The sequence below is a fragment of the Zychaea mexicana genome (assembly GCF_025766255.1).
Source record: "Zychaea mexicana strain RSA 1403 chromosome Unknown BDB00scaffold_242, whole genome shotgun sequence".
NCBI classification, from domain to species: domain Eukaryota; kingdom Fungi; phylum Mucoromycota; class Mucoromycetes; order Mucorales; family Lichtheimiaceae; genus Zychaea; species Zychaea mexicana.
The window spans coordinates 1-27141 of record NW_026516905.1 but is presented as its reverse complement, the minus strand read 5'-3'; the positions used below and the strand labels follow the sequence as shown (position 1 = coordinate 27141).

Here is a 27141-nt window from a genome sequence, read left to right as displayed (position 1 = left end):
CGGGTGCATGTGATGCCAACGGTATATGTTGGGATAATTAAAACGAACTTTTTTTTATTATTTATTACACACAAATAAGAAAATGATAAACAAAATAAAAATATATTTTTCTTTTTCGCACTCTTCTTATAAACGTTTTACCGCTTTTGCCTCGCCTTTTTTTTATGTGCACGACAAGTTCCTTTTTCTTTTTTCGCGAACAAAAAGCTAATTACTCCCCCCTCCATCCATTCACAGCTCCGTGCTAAACAAAGCGGGGAACAGTGACAGTGGCTCTGTATCGTAGCCGAAAGTAACACGATCACAATGCTTTGGCACTCTTTTTCACTTTCTGTGTTCGCCTAAATTGCCAAAGCAATTGTCAAGAAAAAAATTGTTATCGAGGATATGGTCGGTTATTTTATAAGAGGCAACGCCAGAGCATACGCCAGCAGACCTGTATAATTGTCAGATCTGTAAAAAATTGGAATGTTTTTTTTTTCAGCTGTTCGTCTCTCTCACTCTTCCTGCACGTAGCTTATCACAACACAATTTTCTTATCATTTTGGGTTTCACCTGGATCGAAAAGCTTGCACTAATCTTTCCGATGTGCCTGCCTTTAAAGCGTGATTCTTGTAACAGCTCTTTCCCTCCCCTTACACCTTCACTTCTCTCTTCCTTTTCTTATTTAACTTTACTTCGTTACATATTTTCAAGGTATGCGTTACCTATTTGAAAGTGATGATCGCTCACCAAAGATATCAGGGGGACCTGTTGAAGATATGATATATTTGCTCTACCAAAACATGCACGCACCCACACACACAGGGATGCTGTGTTTTCCAGGCCAAGCGATTCGTTACTTATATATGACTTTTGCGGCTCGCAAACAATAAACCCGAGTATTGATTGAAGCCTTTTCCTTCGTATCGAGAAGTCGATGGTTTTAGAAAGAGCCTGTTCTAATGTGTATCTGCGTATCGCTATGATAGCATAGATTTAATGAAGTTACTGGTGGTTACAATAGATCAATCTTCAGGGTCCCCCTTTTCCAAATAAAATTCAGGTGAGCTACCTGGTTCGACTTGCTTTTCCTTTGTCGGACATATTATTTCACGAGTCCGGATTATGTTATACAGGCTTTGTTCGATTAAAAGCCTCGTGCCAAATTTCTTTTCGCGCGTCCCCTTTCACATACACGTAATATGACTGATTTGATCTCGATTTTGCCTCCCGAATCATTCAGTACATCTTCTCGTTTATCGGACAGCGGGCTGTGTCGAATGTGTGAAAGTATGTCGCCGCTGGTTATACGCGATCCCCACTTACCAGACAGCCCTGTGGACACTGGTGGGAATCTCGCCTGATGCATGGAACAAAAGGAGCGACGCGATGCTTCAATGTTTGGGACAACAAGTCGAATCAGTATACATCAAATCTCAAGCCACGTATAAAGTACTGGAACGACTTGCTTGGCGAAGATACAGCATTCGCTTCCTTGGTGAAGTAAAACGATACTCTTTTTTTTTGCGTTAAGAGGATCGCGTATTCGGTAGTACTTACTACTGCTTATGCGCAAAAGATATACTAAAGCTTTTTCTTTGTTTTCAATAAAAAAAAATAAGACATCAGCAACCATGTGCATAGCAAACAATTACAACCTATTTTCGACAGTAGCACGTTACTGCCAGGATTCATCAGATATTTCTCGCATACGCTAACTGCTCTGACGATTTCATTTCACACTTGCGATATCTCGCTGCCAATGCTACTGGACTTCTTGCCGTCATTAACGCATCTTTCAGTGATGTTTGATGGCCGCACTAACTTATCAGACGCTACTCTTGAACAAGTTGATGGCAGAAGCAGACACAAAAGGCCACCGATACACAACATTATCTTCTTAAGACTGGACGGTGTTCTCAGTTTTAAATACCGGATCCGTCCCTTATTGCAGCGTTGCTCCCACATCAAGTACTTGATATTATCGCCTTACTCACGATTCAACAACGTATCTCCAACCAACATCTATACAGCTTATGAGCTGTGCCCTCTATTACGCTACATTATGTGGGAATGCAGCGAACCAGTCATAGCAGACAGATGGATTTCACTATCAAGAAGCACGAGTGCTTATATTAAGTAACTGAAAGGAAAGCATCGAATGATGGCGAGGAAGGCAGTATGGCTTATGAACTGCTATTCAACGGCAAGGGACACGAGAGGATCATGCCGATAGTAGTAAAATCGCAGCCGATACTAGAACATTTACGTATAGTCGCCTGTGGTCTTTCTGATATTCATTGCTGAGATGTCTTGGCACGCAACCAATTCACACAGCTGACAAGTTTGGGGTTGACGGACATCACTGGTATGTCAAGCGAAGATTGGTCCCAGATTTTGCTCATGCAGCAACAAAATGAGATCTTGGAAGTTGGAAATCGCGCTGGAATAACGCAGTATCTGAACTGCATTATCGCAACCATCGGTACGCTGCAACGGCTCCGTATACTTTCCTTGCGAAATTTCCTTCACATGTTCAGCGAGAATCCTCTTTGCGATCTTACTCCGCTTCGACGTTTGCAACAGCTTGGAAAAAATGCGTCTCACGAACATACTCATCGACAACCAAGGTCTAATGCAGTTGTGCGAACCATCACAGCACCCACTAGTCAGGAGATTAAGCTTGAACCCGCACATCACCGTACAGTAATAGTGTCGACGACTTTCTCACAGAGGCAGGATGGATTGTGTGGGCACAACGACTTGAGGAAACCAAAATACTGAATCTGGAACTGACAGCCGTGAAAGGTGTTACTGGTGCTGTCCTTGAGCATTTTGAACAAGTCGAAAGCTCGGTGCTATTGCGTGTTTCACGGATCTATAGTCTCACCAATGCAGGCATCAATGCTTTTCGTATCATTAAAGGATCTAGTAAAAAGATTGAAGTCGTGGGGTGTTCAGGATTATCTCGGACAGATGATCTTCGTATGCCATACAACATATTTTTAATAATTGAGTACCATTGCGGTGATATTTGCAGTCTGGCTTGTACTTTTATTTATAATGAGCTGATAAACAATATTGGCAGCATGTTTAATTAATCAGTTTTCCAGGTTGGATTGTTGTGATATCTGTATAGTCAAGCATCGATTTGAAATGTTTACATATACACTTACTAGATCCAGGATTGATGGAAAGGCAGCACGATGTGGATCTGGTCGGCAGCGAGTCTGGTGCCCTTTCAAACGGGAGCGCGAATTTTTACGTACTTCCATTTTCGGCGATTGCAGGTAAAGCAGTCGCTCTGGCAGGAAAACCGGTCTCTTTTTTCTGAGCGCGTTCCTTGACTACTTACACTCACTAGTCATACAATCATACTAACACAAATCTTTACGTACATCAACCTTTACGTACCTTTAAAACATAGTGTGGGCTTTCTTGCCCTTCCGTGAAATTTGATTATATATACAAAATCTTCAAAGTAATAACAACAACATGTATGGTCCTTTTAGCGCTCAAGGTACTTAAAAATCATATACAGCAGGTACGTAAAATCGGAAGTATGTAACTCCAAAATGAGAAGTACGTAAAATTTTATAGGTTAAATATACAGCGCGAGAACTGATTTACTGTAAGGTGCGAACAGGGACAAGACAACACAAGGCCAGAAACACCGGACGAGAATGTGCTATGTGCTTTCGGCAAGAACAGGACAAGACAAGAAGGAAGCCAGAAGGCAGGAAACCAGATAGTGAGGAAAGAAACAAGAACAAGGTATAGGGAGGAAACAAGATAACTGACTGATGTTTTATCGTTCAAAGACTATGATATATATATATATATATATATATATATGTCTTTACTATAGAATTCAATGATGTGAATAAACGGAAAGATTGGTATTAAGGTCGATAATTCGGATGATGATGATAGATGGGGATTTAATATGTCATCAACGAGGTTGAGGATGATCACTTACTAGAGGTCGAAGAATGTTTATGACATTTATGTACTTCGGTGGCCAAGTACATAAATTTTTGCATAAAAAGTAAGGTGAAGTACGTAAAAAATTTACAGTAGCCATCGTAGCTGCGACGGTTATACAGAGTCAAAGTATGATAGGCTACATCAATGGTAGCTATTTGTATGATCTACTCAAACGAGGCACAAAAAAGACAAGAAGTACGTAAAATTCCCAAATAGGAAGTACATAAAATCTTATAGTACAAATATACAGCGTCAGAAGCGATTTACGTACTTGAGTGGCTAAGTACATAAAAACTTGGAGGCTAAGTACGTAAAAATCCAAAAAAGGAAGGTGAAGTACGTAAAAATTTACAGTACCCCTTTCAAACCTGAGCGAAAGCACAGACTAATTTTTTTTGGTTACCCTATGCTTTCCTTATATATCAGAAATGCTTGTGTACCTCTTTTCGTCACAAAAGGGATCACCTCGCACTCTATATGATATAGTCTCTGTGACAGAAGAGAGAAAAAAAAATGAAGTGAGAATATTCTTTCTTCCGTTGTTGAATAGAAAGACCATCGTCGCCTCCTCCCCTCTCCCTTTATGACCAAAAAAAAGCAGTCTGTATGCTGTATGTATGCGCATACGCGCGTTCCTGTTCATGTCGGGCAGTGGATTTTTAATGCCCGGTATTTGGATTTCATTGGCCAACGTGCTGCTGCAACTATACTCGAACCGCTTTGAGAGTTATACTACGCAGAGGACTTATTGGAGTCAAGTTTACTGACAAAGGTCAATATTTATGGTAAGCGGGAACATTATCATCTTCCACATGCTAGGATATATACGGGATCAAGAACATCTTGAAATATAGCGATTCCCGGAAAGTGTTCCTCATATTTTCTGGGCAAATTCTAACTACAGTACTTTGTCTGTTTAAACTCTATATGTAACAAACTCATGAGCAGTTGTTCAGTAAATGAACCCAGTGTCTTAAGCTTGATGCTTACCAAACGAACAACAATACGATAGCAAGCTCAAAACGCCAGAGAAAAGGCAAGCCTGATACAAGACGCTGGAGTGCTACTGTGTGCTGTCAACCAAGATATAAACATCACCCTAGTAAGCTTCCTGGATCCCAACTCCGCTCAATGGATTGGATAGCATTGTAATACCCTGCAGATGCGGTAACGAATAAACAACAGCATTCAGGATGTCTAGATTATATAACTAAAGTCATCCTGGCAATAGCAACATAGAGAGCAAAAGCTAGTTCAGTCTTCCTTACTCTCAAAGAAAGAAAAAAAGAGATGCAAACGAATTATTGAAAAGTAATATGCAAAAGGCAACCATGACTGAATCAACCCACACTTGTGACAAGCATTTACTGTAGCAAGCTCAAAAAAGCAATATATAAACTACTTTCATATAGTTGTAACATTCCACTGTTAAAGAACCAAACTGCATTTCAAACTAAAAGGATGGATAGTACTGTATTTAGAGTAGATATCGCTTTTTAAGTGTAGGAAAAGATACTACAACCCGTATTATGTATGGCTGCATATGTGCGTGCATATTATGTCTGATAGAAGGCAAGGGAGAAAGCGATGACAGAAAGGCACCATGCTCGATATGTGCAAACTTAATCGACGGGTCAATTGAAAATGGCCAGTTGAATCTCATAGTAGTACGTTATGAATGAGCTGTGTTACGGTTGGCAAGGCATAGTACGTCATACTAAAAGCGCTGTGAGCGATGACGAACCATGTAGCAATGATATCGTATTATATTGTCGAAGGAAGTGCATTATCAGAGGAAGCTGTTGATTTATTTAAGTGCACCCCTCTTGATACCCCGTCATCAAGTGTACATCAAAAGAGTTGTAGTAGAAAGAAGTTATATAGATACCATAGATTAATAATTCTGATGATGCATAGTTAAAGTCTTCCCAATAAAATGATTATAATACTTAATGTGAAGGGACGGTCGTCAACAAAGAAGCAGTATCTTGGAGGGACCGCACGGTTCAGCTCGGTTCAATTCTTGGAGGGGACTTAACCGAACCATCCAAAGTAAGAACCGAACCGACTAGAACCGACGAGAACCGTAGAACTGAAGAATTGAACTGAAAAACCGAACCCATAATGATTGTTTGCTTTTCTGCATACCCAACCAAAAACCCATACTTTTTAAAAAATATAAACAAGACAATTCTACCTTTGCTAATAGAATTTGAAGCGTTTGAATAGCATTTAGTTGGATTAGGAGTTCCATGTATATATTAGCAGGTACATCCAGCTGGCTTAGGGCTTTCTTTCGAAGGGCAAATGATACAACGTCAAAAAGAATTCGGAATACATGATGGAGCACAACTACAAGCGATAGAAAAGTAGCTGTTTTCGAGAAGGAGCATGCATTTGTAGAAGGTTTCTCCAGAGTAAGTCTTATCACACATCGCCAAACTTTTAATTGCCGTCGATACCCCAAACATATGCTTTACAACTGTCTATTAACTGTACGTTGGTAGGCTTGCCACGGTATGGCCATGCGTGTCCTTCAAGCATTTGCAGTTGCACTCGAGGTATGTGTATTCTCGTGATAACAAATAAAAAGCTCTTTTTCCATGCTCTTACATGTGCTTTTGTCGTACGATTCGCTATCACCGAACAGATCCCGGAAGAAGAAGACGGAGCCAATTGGTTTACCGATCGTCACGCTTACGATGATCAAGATCCTCCGTTATTTGAAATATCCACGCGGCGGTGAATCCACTTACCAGGAGCCCGTGAGAGCTGGAGCACATAGTGATTACGGCAGCATCACACTTTTATTCCAAAAAGATGTTCCCGGTCTTGAGGTGAAGGCCAGTCGCACAGAATGAATTTCTGCACCTCTGATCGAGAACTCGATCTTGGTGAACGTGGGCGATCAGATGCAGGAATGGACAAACGGAATATTCAAAAGTACGTTGCACAGAGTCACCTTTTTACCCGAGCATGCGCATCTCGACCGGTACTCGATGCCTTTCTTTGTTCACCCTGAGGATGCTACTTTATTGTCGCCTATTCCTAGCAAGGTGGTGCCTCCACCCTCAGAGTCTACCCAAGGGGTTGCAAAGAGCGGCGAAATCAATACTGCTGGAGAGCATCTGCGAAGACGATTGGATGCTACGTACAAGCATGAAGACGAAGCTACGGAGTAGTAGGAGGAACTTTATAAACTTCATTGTTGTATAAATACATATATTACCAAACATAATGAATAAACCACGTTTTATAATTCTGCTTCTAACTGAAACTGAACAATAATTGTACCACTATTACTGTGGACACCCGCTCTTACTCTTCCCAACAAAATGCAATCTTCACGCTTGCAGCAACAGGTTTTTTGCAATGTCAGAAAACCATATTGCAGCATCTGTTTTGTAGGGCTGCATTTTATCATAGGTAGAATATTCTCGTCACCAGCAACGCTTGTTGCAACTTATCAGAGGGTCAATTTAAGCTAATAATAGTATGGTAACTTATGCATGCTTTAGAGGTGTCATATATACTGTACTTGATACACAAAGATATTGCATGTAATGTTCGTTTATTGATAGAAATAAACTATGAACTAGCGAAAACCCTGTTTTATCTGAAAAATGAAAACGAGGGCAAAGATATCAAGCTAGCGGCATGTGGAGCTTTAGGTCGATGGTCAAAACAGTCAGCATAGTATCATTAAATAAATCATTTCAGAAATAGCAATGTAAGAAAGTGGCGAAATGACCCAAAGCTACGCTTTGGTTAAGCTCTGGTGTATCGGTATTACTAGGATTCTTGCCGGCTGTCAAAAAACAGAGAAACACTCCATGCTTTGCCAGTTACATTTACAGATACGTCGTCATGTCTCGACAACAAATGGATCAAAATGTTTTACCCGGCTCATGTCTTCCTACGACGTAATCAAAATTAATCATACTTTTGTTGTTCGTTGAGGATTTGGGCGCGCGTGCCATTGCTATTTGGATATGTTTACTTAATGAGATCTTTTATGAATTTGTATTCAGGACCAAAACAATTGTCAACCATGTTTACGACATTAACTAAAGAAGAAACGGCAGAAGACAGTAGTGCCACAGCAAGTCATGGCTTATTGTTGAAAGCTGGTTTTGTACGCCAGGTAAGAAAAGAAAGTTTACACACAGACGTTTGTGGGGGATAAGGGAAGAAAAAGGGGTAAACCTTATAGCGCTGAAGGACGTTATAAAGCTAAAAGATAAAGAGACGGTGCAATTATTTTATGTTACCATTGGGTCTTCGAACATTGGAAAAGATTGAAACGACTATTGATCAAGAGTAGAAAGCTATTGATAATTAACATTAATCATATCAGTAGCTGCTGTCTCACTTGCTAATTATGTACTTTCTTCCATATTACGTCGCTCATTTAAACGAAATGATAATAGGTAGTCAAAAGTTGTCACTACCAGTATTACTATTCGCCGAGAATTGGAAAAAGTCGGGTCGGTGGAACGCAGCTAATAAAGGAGAGGTATGTATGCGCGAAATGCATATATCCATGTAGCACTAAGTCATTAGGAGGGAGAAACGTCAACAAGGTAACATCAACATGCCCATGTGTACTCTTTGTCCCCACATTGTTCAGTTCTTTCGGTTAAAAGATCGATGAGATACCGACATGTTATTGTCGCCAACACATGAAGAAGAAATCACACAACTTGTTGCATCAGAACTCAAATCAGCCAAGCAACTACCTATACGACTTTATCAAATCGGCCGGAAATACCGTGATGAAGCTAGACCAAGAGCTGGCCTCTTGCGGGGCCGTGAATTTGTCATGAAGGATCTGTATACATTCGATGCATAAGTAGAAGATGTTTATGCTTCGTATGATCTCGTTGCCAAAGCATATCGAACATTTTTCAACGTATTGGTGTACCTTTTGTTGTGGTACGTTGTGCATTTCTACTACCATTAGACGAAGGAAGAACAAAATTGTTGACTATCTCTTTATGACTGATCACATCAACAGAAGAGGGACAGAACAAACGCATAAAGTCAAAGGAAAGGTCAAGAGAAAGCAAAAAGCGCAAAAAAAAAAGTGACGAAATCCAAAAAAGAGAAAAAGGGTTTGAGCGGTCTCCTCTTTCTTTTTTTTTATCCAACTTGCTCCTCTTCTTCCAATTTCACACCCTCTCTTTCCACAACTTTCCTTTTTTTTTATCAGTTCTGTACTTTGAGGTAAGATATCTACGCCTTCTTAAAGCACACTACAGCTAGTACAGCACAGACCTCGTCATCAAGCAGCCCTCCTACTGCTCCTTCTCTGACTATTATATTGCCTGACTCTGCTGCGCACTGAACACACATACTCACTCACTCACTTCTTTTTGTTATTCTACCGTACTTGAACGTCTTTTTCGTTTCTGTTATTACTCTGGAGAACCAGGCTAAACAAGAGCACCAGCACCAGCAACACTATCATCACACGCAAGTACACCAAACGCATCCGTCACAACAAGTAGTAGCTTTTACAGAGAGCGCCATGCCATCCTTGTCCTTGGTGCCTCCCGAATCATCCATTCAATTACAAGGTGAAAAAGACAAACAAACGGTTCTCTCTTCTTTCTATTCATATGCTACGTTACATTAGTCTAGTAGAAGCTAATGCAACTACACCTTGTGATTGTCTTACACAGGAAGTTTTCGATACTTGGGGAGCTACAAGAAGTATGATTGAGATGGGATTCTCCGGTAGTCGGCGCACGTTCGAAGTTGAATTCTTTGACCAACGTGTTGCCTTCCGAGTCACAGCTGAGCTGCACAATCATGCCTATCAGGTAAAAGTCTAAATGACTACGTATGGACCCTGCAAACTTTATATTCTCACAACACCAACCCTTTTTTTTTGTATTCAAATAGCTTGAGGGTATCTCTTTCCATGTCTGCAACGCTTGACTTGGTCCTACTAGTGGTAATGCTTTCGCTCCATCTAATGCTTCCGGTGCTGTCCACGCCCGGCAAACGAACAGCCATCATTGACCTCTGGAACCCCCCCCCCGGCGGAACGAATGATGACATTGTTGTTTTTATTGTTTCTGCTGTAATTGATTAGCCAATAAAGCGAAGACTTTGAACACGGCGAGAAAGAGGATATACAGAATGATAAAATAAGTCAGGGTGATGAATAAGTTGGAAAACTGGTGTTCAAGTTCCTGCATCTGGCGTTCTGCCCTTATTGTAAAGTTGGAGAAGAGGCTGGGTGGGGGTGGTAGTAACCATTCGACGAGGCGATCCCAAAGGGCGAATAGCGACCACGGCGAGGATGGTTCCATTTCACTGAAGGCAAGGATATTCATGAAGCTGATGATGTTGTAATAGCTCTTTGGTGAGAGGATATACTTTACTTTTCAGACGTCGATTTGAACAGATCTCTTTATATGATATAGTCTTCTTCCTACATGAAACTGCTCGAGAACAAGTGCGTAAATCATGCCACTCATTGATTTGTGGCGGTTCCAAAATAGAAAGTTGTTATCCTTTCATTCATTGATCCTCTTCTTCCCTAAGACCTATCTTATCGACCGCTATTGTTAGTGAGCAAAGAAACCCATCAGCCTGCTTGGGATTTACATGAGCAAATATAAAATGGTCTCTTTCTTCATGCATATCTACTGTATTTATTGTATGTTAGAGAAAATAACAACAAATATATTACAACAAGAGCAAGAATAAGCAGTACATACAGTAGCGGAGGTAGCAGCCGAATCTATCTTAATCTGTTTAACGATGCCATTCAGAACCATGATGGAGTGTGCTGCTGTCTTCACACCATATGTTTTGTCGCTCAATTTCGAAATACGTGCATGTGATGGGAAATTATGCATTGAGATATCTTAATGACCCTTAGTATCTGATTTGCTTGTGTACGTTGGTGTGTATTTTTTATTACAAAGTTAACCGAGAGAGAAAAGGAAAAAGAAAGGGTGAAGAGGGATGTGTATTATATATGTACGACTACTACTGCTACTTAAAAGCCTCCAAATTGCTGCTGTCCATTAGATGGCATGCCGCTAAACGTTGTTGCTCCAGTCATCATGGGCGATTGTTGTGGCATCGTATTACCGGCCGTCAGCATCAATGGATTGCCCATACCAGGTGCTCCTAATGCAGGCGCTGCTGCTGCTGCTTCATCATTTTCCTCTTGTTTTGCCATCTTCTCCTTGAGTTGTTCCACATCCTTGCCCAAGACATCAATCTAATAACAACAAAATTATTTAAATTTAGTATCGCAATTATCAATGGATTCTCTGTTGTATCAAGTACCTTTGTAAATTGCTCTCGCATAGTGTTGATCATATATGGCATAGCGAAATCCTTCAAACCGTGTCTCCATGAAAGCTCCATGACAACATCGGGTCGCATCAGATCGTAGCAAGAGTACAACATGGCTGCAAAGCATTCCCGTTTACCGACTTCGATAAAGTACTGTAACAATTCCTCAGCAACCTCACCGTCCTTGGATTCTGCAGCGGTCTCCATGGCATCCTTGAAAAGCTGGTCTTGCTTTGACAGTGCGATCGACTGGCGCCACCGTCGATTCTTCTTGTAAAGATGGGCTGCAATACGGCGGAACTCAAGAAGTTCGTGCTCCTGAAGGCGCTGTGCAATGTCGAGCGTATCAATATTGTCGTGCTGGTCGATCGAGTCGCGCAAAGTCTCGTGGTCTTCTTCTTCGATATACAGCTCGTTCAAAGCACTGTTGACGGCCTTGTTGTTGACTTCTTGGATAGAGACAAGGTATGTTCGGATCAAGGGAATGTTGTCGGATTTTTCAAACAGTTGAACGACGCGAGTGTGGTTGATGCGAGGGACCATCACGGCAAGCAGGTCGTTCAAAAGTGTGGGCTGTTCGTTGAGGTAGAATCGAAGTGACTTGTAGTACAATTCAACGTTCGATACCTTGACAATAATTTCCTTGTATGCAGAGTGCTCCCACGAATCGGCAGCATGATCCATCATGGCCTGGACAGCATTGTCAAATTCATCATAGTGTACGTACAGGAACACCAATTCACGCCACAAGTGTCCGTCTGTGCATGCCTTGATGACCTTGGGGATATTGATGCGAGAGACAAACAGCTTGAGGTGCTCCATCATATTTTCAGGGGCGTACTTGGCATACAACACAGCCAATTCGGTGAACATGCCCATGTGTGCGCGTTCCAAACCAAGACCCGCTTCAAGAAGTCGGATCAATTCTTCAAAGTAGCCGTTGCGTTCGTAAACTTGTACCAGTTCTTCCAATTCTTCGGCGTGGACAATGATGTGAAGACCACAGATTTGAGCAAGACGGAATTCGCGCTGCAGGATACATTCAGCATTGACTTCCTTCCACACCTTGGTGCTGTTGGCCTTGCGGGCACAGTCAACGGCGCCCTGGTAGTCCTTGAGCTGAATAAGCGTTGTAGCCAAACTGCCGTGGTTCGAGATGCTAGAGAACAGGATCTTGGCAGCCTCAAACAAGCCGCTTTGGAAACAGCGGTCGCCGACTTGCTGGATGTTGGCAATGTTGGGTGCAGCAATAAAGTCCTCCAGATCAGACAGACGGTCGGTCTTGGCATAAGCAATCAACAATTCGGTTTCAATGTAAGGTTCACGGGACTGCTTGCGAGCCATTTGTAGATAGCGGACCAAGTCTTCGTATTTGTCGTCCATCTCAGCATGACGGGTCACTTCCATGTAGTTCGACATGTCGTTAGCACGGATGTATGAGTCGATGGATTCCTTGACACGCATATTGTCAAGTTGTGCCTTGGCGAGCTTGCTCCACACCTCGGGTTGGTCACAGCGCTCGGAGAATTCGTATGCTCGGTCCAAGTCGCCGATCTTGTCAATAAGCACGTCCATGGCGTGACCATTGACATTGTGTTTCTTGAAGATTGCAAAGGCTTCTTCAAACAAGCTCTCACCAATACAGACTTCGGCAACTTCAGAGGCATCAAAGTTATCGAGACGACCCACATAGTCCATAACACGACCAGGATCGGCCTATATACCAACATTATCATCGCACATAGGAAGTCAGCATACAGAATGAGCAAGCAGTACAAGCAATAATTTTCATACCTTGACAGCAGTGAAAATAAGCAAGTTTTGCAAAATCTTATAATCACTGAAAGTGCTGTTTTCAAGCACAATCTTTTCCAACAATTCGATAAGTTCGTTAGGCAGATCGGCGGCCATGAATGCCTTGACAGTAGCCGAGACATCTTCAGGATCTTGGCACTCGGGTAAAGCAGCAGCAACGATCTGTACATGATAGGGTCATATGTGAATGACTGCCAATCTTAAAAAATGGTTTGTAATATCAATTTACCTGATCAATCAATTCCCGGCGATGTTCGTTGTTTTCCTGAAGAACGGAGGCCCACAAAGGCTGGTCACGACGACGGACGAGGTAACGGGCTTGGTGCTTGAACATGGAGTTTTCATTGGTGATATGAATAAGCTCATAATCACACTGACCCTTCTCGTAACAAATGAAGGCAAGATAAGGATCACGCTTTTCGCAGTACTTGCCGATAGTGCGTGGATCATAGCACTGACGTAATCATATAAAACACGTTAATATTTGTCACACATGCACGTGGGTACTTGATAACCATGCATCAATGTTTACCTCATTTTCCTTCAAGAAAGGTTCAGGGTTGTTGTTGGTATCAATGTAAATCTTGGCCAATGCATTGTACACCTCAGGATCTTTTGATCCATCAGCAACGCGCATGTTGAGCCAGGGCAACAACAACTTGAGACGGTTGCGCTGTTCAACTTCTTCGCAGAGCTTGCCAACAGGGAGGTCACCCTTGACGGACAAAAGAAGGTTCTTGATAACATCTTCATCACAGCCGACATCAAGTAAACCACCAATCACTTCAGGGGTACGAGCAGGGTTCACCTTTTGGACGTATGTCTCGATAAAGTTTTGGAGATTGTTGTGGTACAAGTAAAGCACAAGGTCGTGAACAAAGTTGTAACGGTCGCAGACGATGATAAGTGGGAGCTGATCGCTCAATCTTGCTTCCTATGTAAGCACAATAGGCATATAACATAAATTAAGTGTCCGGCTATCCACAACTTACTGATATCTCTCCTTTTCCCTTCTTCTTTACCTTCAAAAAGTTCTTGACTTTTTCAGCGTCGTAGTAGTTACTTTCACGACAGATGCGTTCGGCTTCACGAACGTTGCCAGTTCTGCACGAAGCCTGGATGTACTTGAAATGTACTAAAGGATCCTGGCTGACATTGACAATGGAACCCAAGTAATAGTACAAGCCTTCATTACACTTGTAAGATTCGAACAGATCGATCAGGTTGTGAGGCTGCAATTGTTCAGAGTACTTGATGGCGATTTGGACAACAACTTGCAAGTTTTGGCGGAGGTTGTTCGAAAGCATTTCCTTAAGACAGTCCAACGTTTGGTCAACCGAAAGCGTGCCAAAGTAATTGACGAGCCATTCAGCGTTCATTGTGTGGGTATGGGGAATGATACGCTTGATATCGTGGATATCGGTGAAATGCTCCAAAGCCTAATAGTCGTAGTTAAAAGTATTGATGAGTGTGTGAGGTGTGCTTCTCACTTTGAGAAATTGCATCCCTGTTATATGCGCACAATAAAGAAAAGAAAAATAATACTTACACGTTGATACAAGCCGGCCTTTTCGCAGAGAGTGCCAACCAAATGACGATCATAGTGGGTAAGCATACCATGGCCCAAGATAGCGTCGGCGACTTGAGGAGCATGCATCAGGTTCATTTCCAGGACACGAGTCTGCAAATTAGCATCTTCAGGGCGGTTGGGGCCGAGATAATCGAGCAAGTACGATGTAGCTTCCTTGATCATGTTTTGAGAGATGAACACATCTGCAACCTAAATTGGAAACGAACCAGTATGAGCTACAAAAGCCTTTTATAATAATCCTATCGTCTCCTCCTTCCAAGTAATGAATACCTTTTCAGGTTCAATCAATGGACCATTTTCATCATTAAGACCGTTGGCAAATTCAAGAGCCTGGGCTGGATCGGTGCGACAAATGTTGTATAACAAAGAAACATAATCCGGGGTATAACCAACAGTCTTTGTATAAGCCAAGAGCTTGTCGTACTGCTTGCTTTCAGCAAAGCAAAGGACCACCTTTTGAGGGATATTGGCGCGCAAATAGACAGAAGTAGCCAATGTCGCATCGTATTGCTTGACGAAATCACCCAATTCTTCACTGCACTCTAGCTTGTCTTCCTTTAACCATTTCTCGAGCAAAGGCTTGCGGTTCTGCGTCAGAATCGGCTTGGCAAGTTCCAATGACTCGTACTTGTTCAGACCACCCTTTTCCAACAAAATACCAAAGTATTGCAAGATGGGTGAAATCTGGTTTTGTTGCGTAGGGATTTGTCGGAAACGCTCAATCGTTTGAGTTGTACGCAAGATACCCTACAAAAAAAGATTCATTCCTTGGTTAGCAAACGTATCCTTTATATGCCCCTCCCAGAAAAAAAATATATCGATGATTGGCAAGTCCCTTACTTTGGGTGAGTTGGCAGCAACTTTAGCAGCCTCTCCATAAGCACCAGACGAGAACAGGTGGTTAAAGCGTTGGATGTACAAATCATCGGCACCAGAAAGGCCACCACGAGAAGCGAGCTTAAGAGCAAGCTCGGTGTTGTTCAAGTTGTTGATGATGTAAGGGATAATAGTGGTTTCATCCAAAGAAACAGAAAGAACCTACATTATTTTTCGCCCAGTTCAATCAATATATTCCTATCCCAAAAATGTGTATCCATAACAACCACTGTACCTGGCCCTTCTTGTTGACACCAATGATGCCGGAGCTGGCCTCATGCTCAGCAGTGACAAAGATGGTTTCGCTACTGATACGGTTCATGTAGATGCACACCCCGGTCTCCAAATCATACAAATGAATGAAACCCATCTTGGTGACCATGTACACGACGCCATACTTGTGGCTAACCTGCATGGCGACAGGGAAATCTGATTGAGCCTCTGGCGGGAAGAAAACCTCGACAGCCTTCTTTTGGAAAGGAGGGTTACCCTCAGGATGATCAACTTCAATGATTTGAAGTTTAGCAGCACCACTGGCAGTGCGAACGACAAAGGTGAACAGCTTGGTAGGATTAGGTGCGTCTTCCAGTTTCAATTCGGCGAATGCAGCTGCGTGGCCCTCAATGTATTGACTGACACCGCGATCTTTGGAATAGAGTTGCATGGATCCGGCAACACGTCCTTGTTGAGCAGAAATGCCAATCAACACAAACCACTTGTGGTCAGACGATGCGCGATAATTGATAATCTGGCAGCCTTCGAGTGGTTGGCTTCGGTCAAACACCTTGACAGGAGCGGACTCGCCTTCAATGGACCAGTGGTATACGGATTTGTCGGTCACAAGACCAAGCGTCTTTACATCGAGCCATTTCCAGAACACTACGTCTTCATGCATCAAATGGGACTTGAGCTTGGATTTTAATTCGAGGTTGAACACTTGGAGTTGGCGGTCAGCTATGGATCGTCATGGTTGTTGTTGTTGTCGTTATTGTTGTACAGTTTCAAATAACAGTGATATTATCTTGTGTGAGTAAATGGATACATCTGTGACAACTATATTGACGCGTTTCTCTTTGTCCCTTCCCCTTTCCGTCACAATGGCAACTTTTAATTTTTTTTCCCTACCTTTAAGCGCCATCACTTTGGTGGTCGGATGCATAATAACCGAATCCGCTGTGATGGGTCGTCGCATGACCTGATTATCATTGGCCAGGTCAATGATGACGACTTGGTTTGCATTGTTGGCTTGCTCACGCACGCAAATGAAGCGATCGGACTCCATGGTGAGCGTGCTGAAGCCAATACTAGCCGCATTCACGCCAAGGCTTTGCAGCTATCAATATAATACACAAGAGGTGTTTATCATCATAAACCTTGTCTTGGCTTGGAGCTCATTCTGTCAGTTCTTATTATAGAATTACCTGAGCATGTTCTTGAAATTTTATAGGTAGTGGTTCACTCATCGTCTGCTTGTCGTTCTGATATCAAGCAAACACCAAGCATATATATTCAATAATCGGAAGGAAAATGGGGAGTTGGGCGCGCGCAATTAAAAAATAGAATGAAGCGTGTGGAATTAAATGTTCAGTTATATAACGAGATAGTACCAAAGTCAAAGTAAGCATTTAAAGCATATGAGACTGTATAGAAAACGAAGGCTGTGTATATACCTTATGACACCCGTTTCGAGACGAAAAGCAGAGACAATAAGGAAGAAGACCGTGAACGTGTCGCAATATACTCGTCGCCCGCCCCACCGATGTCGGAGTTCATCTATTTCAAAAACGTCATGGCCCTTCGGCCTGGTTTTCCTTAGCTTTCGGAAGATCGTCGTGCCACAGAGACCGGCGTAGAATATATGCTGAGCTGCATGTGCATGCTATAAAGTATACGTAAATAATATGGTACTTTTGGGCTTTCTGTGAACTCGTCGTTGTCAATAGTAGATAAAGACTTTTTTCGATCAAAAGCAGGATAATAGCTTATAATGCACAGATATACATCAACCAGTGCTTGGCATCTAAATATAAAATATCTACCCATGAGGCTTGGTGCATCATTCATCTCAGTTTCATACTACCCTATCCAAGAAAACAGTGGATGCATCAGCCACTTCAGCAATCCAGTTCAAGGATACACATATTGTCCAAAAAGGGATCAAAATACACCACTTCTTTTCCAGTGCAAAGAAATAAACAGATGATTGTTATTGTGTCAAGTGAATGAATAAAGTGGGATGGATGGATGAACATGTTTTGCAAAGATATAATAATAGTAGTAAGAATATAGGTAGCTGAAGGTGGATCAAGTACTTCCACACCGATGATGAAAGGGGAAAAGGGGAATGTTGGCCGTTTGTTGGGATTATAGGACATAAGGCAGTAGTAGAGATGAATAATAATGTTACAAATGTATAGTATATGTTATAGAGCAGAGAACGATGGTATATCCCCACTTGCTTCCTCTCCTATCAATTTGCAGGGGTGGGATATTATTTACTATTGTTCCTTGACAGCTGCACGGAGACCAGCCTTGAGCTGTTTCATCAATTGACGACCTCCGATAAAACTATGATCCAATGGACCCCATTCAACTTCCCAAGGTGCACCCTCTTCCAACTTTTCAATTTCAGTCCAATCATCAAAGACTGCTGTATCATCCAGTGGAATATCTCGGCCATTGGCGGTTTTGATGGCAAGAATTTTGCGCGACTTGTATGTGGCAACGATGTGAATACGTTGTGCAAGCGATTTGCCAGTATCTGTTGGATTGACACGGATCCACACTCTATTCCGTTTTGTTATTTTTCAAAAAAGAGTAGTAATTAGTAAATCCGTATATTATTTAGGATTACAAGAAGATGATATTACCTTTGACCTGGATTAACACTGGGAACAGTGATATGGCGATGGTTTGGATCAGCTAGAAAAAACCATATAATGTATTAGCAAACAGATGAACATCTATAACAACTGATTAGACGTATATGCAAACATACTCTTTGGAATTTTTGGTAAGGCTTTCTCGTTACGGTTCATGTTTGACTTTGTTGACTTTGCATCAGAGTCATCGACGTTTTGTGCACTACCACTACCGCTAGCTTCAGTATCCACCTTATAATAGCCATATTCGTTGGAAGGAACTACAAAAGAGAGAGAGAAAAGAGGTTTAGTGAATACGATTTAACTGCTTGGGGGACAATTTGTAAAAGTATATCATACCTTCGTTCATGGATACGTTTGGATAGTTATACAAACTATGAGCACCAGGAACAGGAGTACCAGAAACGGTGCTAGCAAAATCCATGTCGCTCACTACCACTCCGGGTGGTGCTCCAGCACGCAGTACATTGCCTGGGTAAACCTGAGGCGTCATGTATGCCATATCGTCGTAAGAAGCGTGTGCACCATAGGGCATCTGTTGCAATTGTTGATGGTATGAAACAGCACTGCCAGGAGCATCCTGAGGCAATAGTGCACCCGTAGAGCGAGACCGCTGATGATACATTGCGGCGTGGTGAGGAGAGGGAGTATGTCTGGTGGGTGCATCGATCGTCTCTTGTGTTTTATCTTCTTTGGATCTTGGCTGATCATCCGAGTCTTCCTGAACGTCATCATCGTCACCCTTTTTATCGACCAAAATACCAGCCAGACGCGCCTGCATCACACTCACGGAAGGACTGGGTGCATCCGAATTCGACGATTCCTGGCGTTCTAACCATGGGGGAATAGGTTCAATCTTGTTTGAATCCGACTTCATATTCATTTTTTTGATAGGTGCCAAACTGGCGAGCGATGAAAACGTGGGGTCAACGCGCGTTGCTGTTGCTCGTGCAGGTGCTGCTGTTTTCTTGGGTGTCGTCGTGTCGATACTGGGTTTCTTCTGTTCCGAGTTGGATGAAGTCGTGTCAGTGACAGGAAGTTTGGGTTCAATAACAGTGGTCCGTGCCTGTTGCTGTTGAACGGTTTCCTTTTTGGATACTTCTTCAGGAATATCAATGTCCAATAAATGTCCTTCAGTTGGCTTTGGAGTTTCTTTGGCCTTCTTGACCTTGTCTTCGTCGATATGATCTTCGTCTGCAGAGCTGCCGTCTTCGGATGTATCGTAGTCGGATGGCGCATTGAGGTCAACAAGGTCAGCATCGTCAAAGTATTCGGCAGGGTTGAACCCGGGTTCGTTTGCTTTTTGTTTCCCTTGTTCTTCCCCTTCCTCCTCTTCGTCTTCTTCCTTCTTCTTCTTTGATTTCGACTTTTTTTTGTTGACTGGCGCTGGAGGTGTTCGCTTCTTCTTGGTAGGCTTGACTGGCTCTTCCTCTTCGCTTTCTTCTTCTTCACTTTCACTTTCCTCCTCTTCTGACGCTGATGATGATGATGATTCTTCGGTAGCCGATGGAACAACAGCAAAGCTGTCAGCAAAGGGGTCTGCTTCATCATCACTCTTTTTCATTCCACGACGACGACCTTTGTCCTTTTTGGTAACATTGGCGGGACGTAATGTATCCATTTTCTGTTTCGTGGCATGACCGCTGCTGCTGCTGCTGTTACTGCTCTTCCGCTTATACGTAATGTAGTCCTCCTCTTCCCCCTCTTCTTCCTCAACTTCATCATCGCCAATACTATCGGACCAACCCCTTGTTCCTTTGTAATAATTCGATTCTGGAATTGCCGTTTCATGCGGCTTTTGCAGGGCACTTTTCAAAATTGGCGCTGGTGAATGTGTACGCTCGTTGCTGCTGCTGCTGCCATAAGGATTGTTGTTACTATTGCTGTTCTTCTTTGAAGAATTACTCGATAATGGAGAGGCGTGGGTTGCTATGCCGCCGTCGCCAGGGGTGTGTTCGTTCGAATACTGCGACGATGATGCTGTTGCTGGAGATGAGGAGCGATGAACAACTGGAGGAGCAGGCATAGGCATGTACTGAGTTACAGGAGTGGAATTCTCTTGCTGTCGTTGTTGCTCTGGCATTGGAGGTACCACGAACATCATGGGCTCTTTTCTGGTCGGCATCGATGATGGAGAGCCGAATAGCATTGCTCCCTTGGATTGCGCTGGTTGATCTTGATACTGTTGTTGTTGTTGCTGAGCAGGATAAGGCTGCTGTTGCTGTTCAGAGGATTGGTGTTGATGGTATGCTGGATAGGATTGTTGTTGTTGAGCATGGACGGGCTGTGTCTGCTGCTCTGGGTACGATTGATTCTGGTGCTGCTGAGTATGCTCAGGATAAGGTGGTTGTTGATGTTGATGCTGAGCGTAATTTTGTTGAGACTGAGGCGGTATAGACTGTGGCTGCGACGGGTATGGATAGTTGGAAGACGGGTGAGGTGCTTGTGCATGTTGTTGCTGGGGTGGTGATGGCGGGTATGGAGCAGCTGTCTGCTGTGATGGTTGAGGAGGATAGCCCGTTGTTGTCTGTGGTTGACGGGGAAACGAAGCAGATGGAGACGAAGGCGCTGGTGGCGCAGTGTTTGCGAAGGCATGTGGTTGCTGTTGATGCTGGTGCTGCTGATAACCTTGTTGCTGCTGTGTAACCGGAGAATAAGATGGCTGGTGGGCTACTGGCATGGGTGAAGGAGGAGACACATTGCTGTTGTTGTTTTGAGGGTATCCAGCCGGTGTGCTTACTGGCGAAGGAGGAACGTGTTGTTGCGGCGAAGGGGTCGATGTGCCATAGTCGCGTGGTGGCATAGCTGGCGTTGTAGCAACATTACTATAGGCATTATTCGACGAAGATGAGGAGGGCGCGTATGGCGAAGGGGGCACTTCGCGACCTGGTCCAGGATGCTGCTGAGCAGCAGTAGTAGTAGCAGAAGAAGGGCGAGGAATGCTCGACGATGACGAAGGAGAGGATGTGGCTGGGTGGGCCGAAGATGTTGCTTGTGAAGTATTTCCTCTTAAAGAAGAGCTGGATTCTAAAAGAATAATGGGGAAGAGGTTAATAATCAAAAAGAAAAGAAGCCAGAGAACAACACGATGGTCATGAGCATACACACAAACACACAGAAAGAAGTTACATACGCTGATTATATGCTCTCGGCTTTGATGGAAGAGGCGGTGGAGCCCTTGAAACGGCGGGCGACGGTGGCGACGGTTGTTGTCGTGCAGGTTCTGGGGGTGGAGACGGTTCCTGCTGCTGTTGTTGTTGTTCTCGCTGTCGTTCTTCGGCTTCGAACTCTGCCTGTAGTCTCCGCGCTAATTCCTCGTCCGTCAATTCTTGTTCCTGTGCGGGAGGAGCAGTAGGAGGTTGAGATGCAGCCGTCGATTGTCCCCCACTAGCCTCAAGTTCTTCTTGTAACTTTTTCGCCATTTCCTCGTCCAGCAGTTCCTGCTGCCGTCTTCTTTGCATTTCAGTCTTCCATAGCTTCTCTTCTTGGAGTTGCAACTGCTGTTGGAGCTTGAGTGATTTCTCTTTTTTGTGGTCTTTGCTATGGAAATATTTCTTCATTGACCGACTTTGCGATTGTGTGCTTTACAAACGGTGGTGGTGGGGGTAAAAAAAATGGAGAGGGAGAGAAGAGAGAGAGAGTCTGTGTGTGTGTGTGTGTGTGACCTGAAGGATTGGGCTGGCAACTTTATTCGACTTTACCCAATATCGCACTTTTAAATTTATTTTTAACAAAGCTAACCCTTTGACAGGATGGGGGAATGGATGGGCCTTGGCATCGCAACATTTTTATACGCCACACCTTCTTTTTACTCACATGGTTACAGAACAAGCGATCCCCAGATCGGAGTGTAGCATCCTATACATGCATACACACACACACGTCTTGGCTTACAGCAGGAATGAAGTTGGAACGAATGCAAACAAATCATTCATCATTGCCAAGAAAAGAAAAAATAGATCGGCTTTAGCCAATAGAGCAGGATGCTTCCTTTTGAAGACATGTACAGCAACCCCGGTTGTTGTTGTATGATCGATGGTTTCTTCATGACAGTAGCAACGAACAGAAAACAGTGTCATCGAATCACTCACTGCTACATAAGGGGATGGTCTACTACCATTGTCTCTCTGAAGGTTCCGATGATAACTGAATAAGCTGGTTGCTTTTGGAATCTTCACGCACCCTTAAAAACATAGAGCTCTGATGCTAGTACACAGAGGATAAAAGACATCGTTGACTACCACTTGATGGTTGGGCCAAAGCTTTCAGATGCTAGCAGTAAGCTCAACATGTCAACAGCGAGATTTGTGTTATCCACGTAGTATCGATACTACCAACAACCACTGCTAGCTAGAATGACTAAATATCAAAATGTGCAGCGTATATCATCCACTTTTCTCGAGCAAAGCTTGATAGATTAGTGTAAAAGCTGCTCTCATGGGGTGCTCTAGCATAGTAGTGTTAAGGATACCAACACTTATTATGATTGGCTAGAGAACGCGCGCCTTGGATGTATTCTCCTCCGAAACGTATTTTGGATCGCAGTACAGCCCTTCCATTTTAATAAATACACCTTTGAATCTTTTTCCTAAATCATGTCGGATCGAGTATGTTAATCAATCACACTCACTTAATCTTATAGTGTACGACTTTAATATATTAATGCTTATATTGTTTACTTATTAAAACACAGGGAACTCGAGGACATTACAGAGGACGTGGCCGTGGTGGTAGCAGTAGCCGCGGTGGTGGTCGCGGTGGACATTACGGCGGTCAACAACAGGACAAGCCAAAGAAAGAATCGATTTTAGATCTTTCGAAGTATATGGAGAAGAAGGTTCGCGTACGATTCAGTGGAGGCCGTGAAGGTACTTTATACATTTAAGCTTGATCAACCCTCTCTTTTTTTGCGAATTTACCTTTTTCTGTTACGCGCTGAATTTGGCTCATATATGTGGGAATTATTTTAATCTTTGAAAACGGGAAATAGTGGTTGGCAAACTCATGGGTTACGATCCGTTATTAAATCTTGTACTCGACGAGACAATCGAATATCTTAAAGGTTAGCAAAAGAAAAGGGGAGGGCTTGAGTGTTCGGGGTGGTGGCGTTCGACTCGGTACTAAATGAGGAATTGGTGTATTTGCTTGCATAATTAGATGACGAGACCGGATACATTACCGAAAACACACGCGTGCTCGGCCTGGCAGTACTTCGAGGTACTGCTGTGATCTTGATATCGCCATTCGACGGTAGCGAAGAGATCGAGAACCCATTCGTTGCACAATAAACAGACACACACACGCACACAACTACCATATCCCCCCCACCTCTACCAATTCTCTTCACAATTGCATGTCTACCAGCCTCTCCGACTTCCTTGAAGATATATAATAAAAAAAAAACAACGTCGCTCATCCATGTATGTACATTACGATATTGGAAAGGTTGGGGGGACGGAATAGATCTATCTAGAGGTTCAACTTTAAAAGAATTGGAGGGTTTGGATCATACGAAGGACACATGACAGAGAAGATATGTCGTGCTTCTTATTTGTGATGGTATCCCATGAATGGATGCATGTATCGAAACATGAAAGATGTGTTGTAACAGCTGTGATCTGCTTCCGCATCACAGCAATAATAGTCTTCGTCACTTAAAGGTCCCTCAACGGTAAATTCGTCTGAATAGCCATTGTGAGGAATAATTTTCCTAATATGGATCAAACCATCGCTCGTTAGTCAGAAACGAAATACTGCATATGCTGCTAACACATGGATCTTAGCATGACGTACCTTGAGATGAATTCTTTATGGTGGCCAAAGTATCCTAGACGGTAAATGCCAGCTAGATGGCAACATCACAGTTGTTAAGTCTCTTTTCATGCCCTCTATTAAACCAACAATTAGTTGTTTCTACTAACCTGGAGTATCTCTTCCAATATCCCACTCGACAACGGCTTCGGATTGACCTAATAATCGATTTGTGTATTTCCACCGGAAACGTGTATCATAGTCATGGTCGTTTCGAACAACTTGCCAATCACCATTTGGCAATTTTCTTTCGACAGTCAAGAACGTTTTCCCAAGCATGACATCGTGTCTTGGATTGCCTGCAACAAACGTTGCAGAAACTGTGGTACCGCTCATGCCATACAGAGTAGCGATCTCTCGGTCGCGTTGTGTTGCTTTTACGTTTCGAATCACATTGCCGAATTTTTTCGCCACCCGTGGACGGTCAGGCCATGCACCCGGCACCAAGCTGAACGCCTTGCTGGTCAAATCGGGAAGCTCTTCAGAATCGACAACGAGTCCGTTGGTTGCAAGTGAAGTGGCCAGTTCTTCAAACACTTGGATATATGCGTCTAATGTGTAAGGGCCGTAGGCAGTCTAATACACATGGATGCAAATAGTAATATGTGTGTCGTTCGTTAAATTTGATACTAGAGCATGAAGATACAGAGAAGAATAAATACTTACAGCTCCTGCTTCAAAACGTTGCATCTGGTACTCTTCATAGGTTGTAACATAAGACTTTAAAAAAACATGTGTCAGTCATTTAAAACGGACGCCCAACCACGTGAATGCTATATAGTGCTCTTTGATCCTTTCTTTTTGCTCAAGCACACACTTACTGCATATCCATTTGCTGGGCCTGACAGAACAACGGCCGTTTCGTTATTGCCAGTTCCCATTTCAATCAGTTTTTCTTTGATAGCCTTGCGAAGACGACGGCCGCTCATTGTCGTAAACTCTGCGGGGACAGCGGCAATGTAAAAATTACCAACTCTAAATAGCTGTACATCAAGAATATGCGGCTGCCACTCATAAGGAAAGGTCATTTCACCCGTATCCAGAATGACTATCATATCATAGATTTAGCCAATTAGCCATTTACTCGAATACTCGACTAGAATTTGGCTGCATATCGTAAAAGGAGACGTACCAGCCTTTGGAGCTTGACATTCAACTTGCTGTTTGCTTGGCCGCTTCACAATATTCTTGAGCAAATCCCAAAAAAATGTTCCATGCGTCATGTTCTAATAATACATGTATAGTTTTTACAGCGTCAGGCTACGATCAAATATACCCGTGGCCCCATGCATCACTCTTACCTGATAGATACCGTCAATTGCTGGATTGTCAGTTGTTCCGGCAGCTGTGTAAAAAGAAAACGTCATTGCTGTTCGTTAAAGATCATGCTACACTGCATATTTAAAAATCAAATAATTACCAAATCCATAACCCTAATAAAAGTAAAAATAAAAAATTGTGACCTTAAGTAAAACAAAACGCATCTACGGCTAATAGATCAAAAGAAACGAAAGATGACGTACCATGGCTGCTCGACAAGGTGTTCCTACTGTGCCATCAACTTTCCTGATCTGCGCTTTCGTAATATCCCAGTACTTTTGTCTAAAGTCCACTGGTCCATCAAGTTTATGTGTAGCCTCCTTGAACAACTTTGTAGCCATATCCGCCTGGTTTTTTCCAATGATCCGGTTTGATTCATAGTCACTGACTTCCCAACCAGGGCCCCTATCATATTATGTTGAAGAATTGCTCGAGTCAGACGGAACGACTCCCTCTTTTCTTATCACCAACTCAAAAAGGTCCATCACTTGCCTTCCAAAACACTTTGATGATCCAGGGCACTTTGTGTCAAGCGATCCATCACATGGGATTTCAGTTCCTGAACAATAAGCGCCAGCTGTATTGGGACTGACGTCTCCCTCATTGGATTGCGCAAATCCAGCCACGAATGGGCCCTTGCCAGCAAGTTGTTCTGGCCCACCGTTGAAATGATGTTCTGCTGCATATGCCGCATACCCCTTGTTGTCACCATTTACCAACCGGTTTGAGCTGTTGACTGACACGCCATGTACAGCAAACCTGTGTAGAAATCCAGTTCTGTTAGGTTTTGGGTATGAAGAAAACGACAGCATCCTTTCCTTTTCGTTTATTTTACCAGTTGACAAATCCAATGTCCTTGTGACGCGTGTGAAATCCCAACAGAGTCATTGTCTTGTCAACGTCATACTTGTATTGGGCACGTTCCTCCGGAGGATTTAGTAAATATGCCTTGGGAGATCGGTTAATGTTGGTATCCAGTAATTCCCCGGAGTTGAGCGTGATATGGCCGGCTTCTAAACGTTCGTGGGCCTGGACAATTGCTTGAACGATACCGTCGATCATCGGTCGAGTGGTTTCTTCGATCCAGCCTTTGACAGAGATTTCAAACAGCGCTGGAAAAAAGGGGAATGATCATCCATCAGCCATCAGCAAGCAACAACAGCATGATTGTCGCAAAAGGAACGAATACTTGTCGTCGTCATCACCACCATCACCCTCATCCATGATGATCAGCTGCCCCCTGTTTTCTTTTTCTCTCTCACTTTTGAGGACAGTGCCCTTGGTTGTACTTACTGTATTGGAGGTAGCCACCCATGCTACTGTGTGTGTGCGTGCTGGAGAGCATGACATTTTGGACGGTATACGTTTCGTTCCCATACAATGCTTGCAAGCATTCCACGACTCTTGATTTCACAATATCGCCCATTGACTGAGTGTCGGTGTTAACAAAGACGACACGCTTGTGCGACGCTGGATCGTGTACAATGTATGCCCGTGCGTAGATACGTTGAAGCAGGCCTTGACCCACTTGCGTCCACTCGGCGTATCCCATAAAGG

The 27141-nt window shown here is 43.2% G+C and overlaps 6 protein-coding genes across 6 annotated transcripts; 3 read left to right on the top strand and 3 right to left on the bottom strand.

The window, feature by feature from the left end:
• Positions 1 to 2352: 2352 nt before the first annotated feature.
• BDB00DRAFT_880386 (uncharacterized protein) lies at positions 2353 to 3441 on the top strand (the record flags this gene model as incomplete). Its single annotated transcript, XM_053127986.1, has 4 exons — positions 2353 to 2612; positions 2696 to 2967; positions 3162 to 3272; positions 3410 to 3441. The coding sequence occupies 4 exons, from the start codon at positions 2353 to 2355 to the stop codon at positions 3439 to 3441; spliced, it is 675 nt and encodes a 224-aa protein (XP_052972246.1).
• Positions 3442 to 6208: 2767 nt separating this feature from the next.
• BDB00DRAFT_864033 (uncharacterized protein) lies at positions 6209 to 7226 on the top strand. The gene is made up of 4 exons (XM_053126149.1): positions 6209 to 6386; positions 6477 to 6530; positions 6620 to 6806; positions 6852 to 7226. The coding sequence occupies exons 3-4, from the start codon at positions 6672 to 6674 to the stop codon at positions 7149 to 7151; spliced, it is 435 nt and encodes a 144-aa protein (XP_052972245.1). The 5' UTR covers positions 6209 to 6386; positions 6477 to 6530; positions 6620 to 6671; the 3' UTR covers positions 7152 to 7226.
• Positions 7227 to 9675: 2449 nt separating this feature from the next.
• Positions 9676 to 17246, bottom strand: BDB00DRAFT_948330 (uncharacterized protein; the record flags this gene model as incomplete). The annotated part of the gene is made up of 13 exons (XM_053129546.1): positions 16993 to 17246; positions 16697 to 16904; positions 15807 to 16525; positions 15536 to 15733; positions 14966 to 15442; positions 14654 to 14884; positions 14127 to 14543; positions 13637 to 14038; positions 13334 to 13558; positions 13084 to 13266; positions 11281 to 13005; positions 11034 to 11212; positions 9676 to 9736 (listed from the first exon to the last, which is right to left on the bottom strand). The coding sequence occupies exons 1-13, from the start codon at positions 17032 to 17034 to the stop codon at positions 9676 to 9678; spliced, it is 5067 nt and encodes a 1688-aa protein (XP_052972244.1). The 5' UTR covers positions 17035 to 17246.
• A 1220-nt stretch (positions 17247 to 18466) lies between these two features.
• Positions 18467 to 22194, bottom strand: BDB00DRAFT_284219 (uncharacterized protein). The gene is made up of 3 exons (XM_053116785.1): positions 21587 to 22194; positions 18793 to 21480; positions 18467 to 18713 (listed from the first exon to the last, which is right to left on the bottom strand). The coding sequence occupies exons 1-3, from the start codon at positions 22011 to 22013 to the stop codon at positions 18535 to 18537; spliced, it is 3294 nt and encodes a 1097-aa protein (XP_052972243.1). The 5' UTR covers positions 22014 to 22194; the 3' UTR covers positions 18467 to 18534.
• A 668-nt stretch (positions 22195 to 22862) lies between these two features.
• Positions 22863 to 24105, top strand: BDB00DRAFT_284126 (uncharacterized protein). Its single transcript, XM_053116783.1, has 4 exons — positions 22863 to 23060; positions 23147 to 23321; positions 23444 to 23515; positions 23611 to 24105. The coding sequence occupies exons 1-4, from the start codon at positions 23049 to 23051 to the stop codon at positions 23739 to 23741; spliced, it is 390 nt and encodes a 129-aa protein (XP_052972242.1). The 5' UTR covers positions 22863 to 23048; the 3' UTR covers positions 23742 to 24105.
• BDB00DRAFT_284184 (Neutral/alkaline nonlysosomal ceramidase) lies at positions 23702 to 26747 on the bottom strand. Its single transcript, XM_053116784.1, has 11 exons — positions 26420 to 26747; positions 26077 to 26343; positions 25788 to 25989; positions 25685 to 25697; positions 25566 to 25609; positions 25397 to 25490; positions 25086 to 25312; positions 24931 to 24984; positions 24375 to 24840; positions 24247 to 24298; positions 23702 to 24163 (listed from the first exon to the last, which is right to left on the bottom strand). Exons 1-11 carry the CDS (start codon positions 26644 to 26646, stop codon positions 24001 to 24003), a joined length of 1809 nt encoding a protein of 602 aa, XP_052972241.1. The 5' UTR covers positions 26647 to 26747; the 3' UTR covers positions 23702 to 24000.
• Between the last annotated feature and the right edge of the window lie 394 nt (positions 26748 to 27141).

What these genes read in the sequence shown, in the direction of transcription:
- BDB00DRAFT_284126 (XM_053116783.1), top strand. An exon ending in ATTCAGTGGAGGCCGTGAAG is followed by an intron (nt 23,322 to 23,443) that starts GTACTTTATACA and finishes AACGGGAAATAG; the next exon opens with TGGTTGGCAAACTCATGGGT. An exon ending in GACAATCGAATATCTTAAAG is followed by an intron (nt 23,516 to 23,610) that starts GTTAGCAAAAGA and finishes TTGCATAATTAG; the next exon opens with ATGACGAGACCGGATACATT.
- BDB00DRAFT_284184 (XM_053116784.1), bottom strand. Translation starts at nt 26,646, where the DNA reads ATGATCGACGGTATCGTTCAAGCAATTGTCCAGGCCCACGAACGTTTA. An exon ending in ATGTCAAGCTCCAAAGGCTG is followed by an intron (nt 25,313 to 25,396) that starts GTACGTCTCCTT and finishes ATGATATGATAG; the next exon opens with TCATTCTGGATACGGGTGAA. An exon ending in AACGTTTTGAAGCAGGAGCT is followed by an intron (nt 24,841 to 24,930) that starts GTAAGTATTTAT and finishes CATGTGTATTAG; the next exon opens with ACTGCCTACGGCCCTTACAC.
- BDB00DRAFT_284219 (XM_053116785.1), bottom strand. Translation starts at nt 22,013, where the DNA reads ATGAAGAAATATTTCCATAGCAAAGACCACAAAAAAGAGAAATCACTC. An exon ending in GCCGAGAGCATATAATCAGC is followed by an intron (nt 21,481 to 21,586) that starts GTATGTAACTTC and finishes TTATTCTTTTAG; the next exon opens with AATCCAGCTCTTCTTTAAGA. An exon ending in AAACGTATCCATGAACGAAG is followed by an intron (nt 18,714 to 18,792) that starts GTATGATATACT and finishes TCTCTTTTGTAG; the next exon opens with TTCCTTCCAACGAATATGGC.
- BDB00DRAFT_864033 (XM_053126149.1), top strand. Translation starts at nt 6,672, where the DNA reads ATGATCAAGATCCTCCGTTATTTGAAATATCCACGCGGCGGTGAATCC. An exon ending in AAGATGTTCCCGGTCTTGAG is followed by an intron (nt 6,807 to 6,851) that starts GTGAAGGCCAGT and finishes CCTCTGATCGAG; the next exon opens with AACTCGATCTTGGTGAACGT.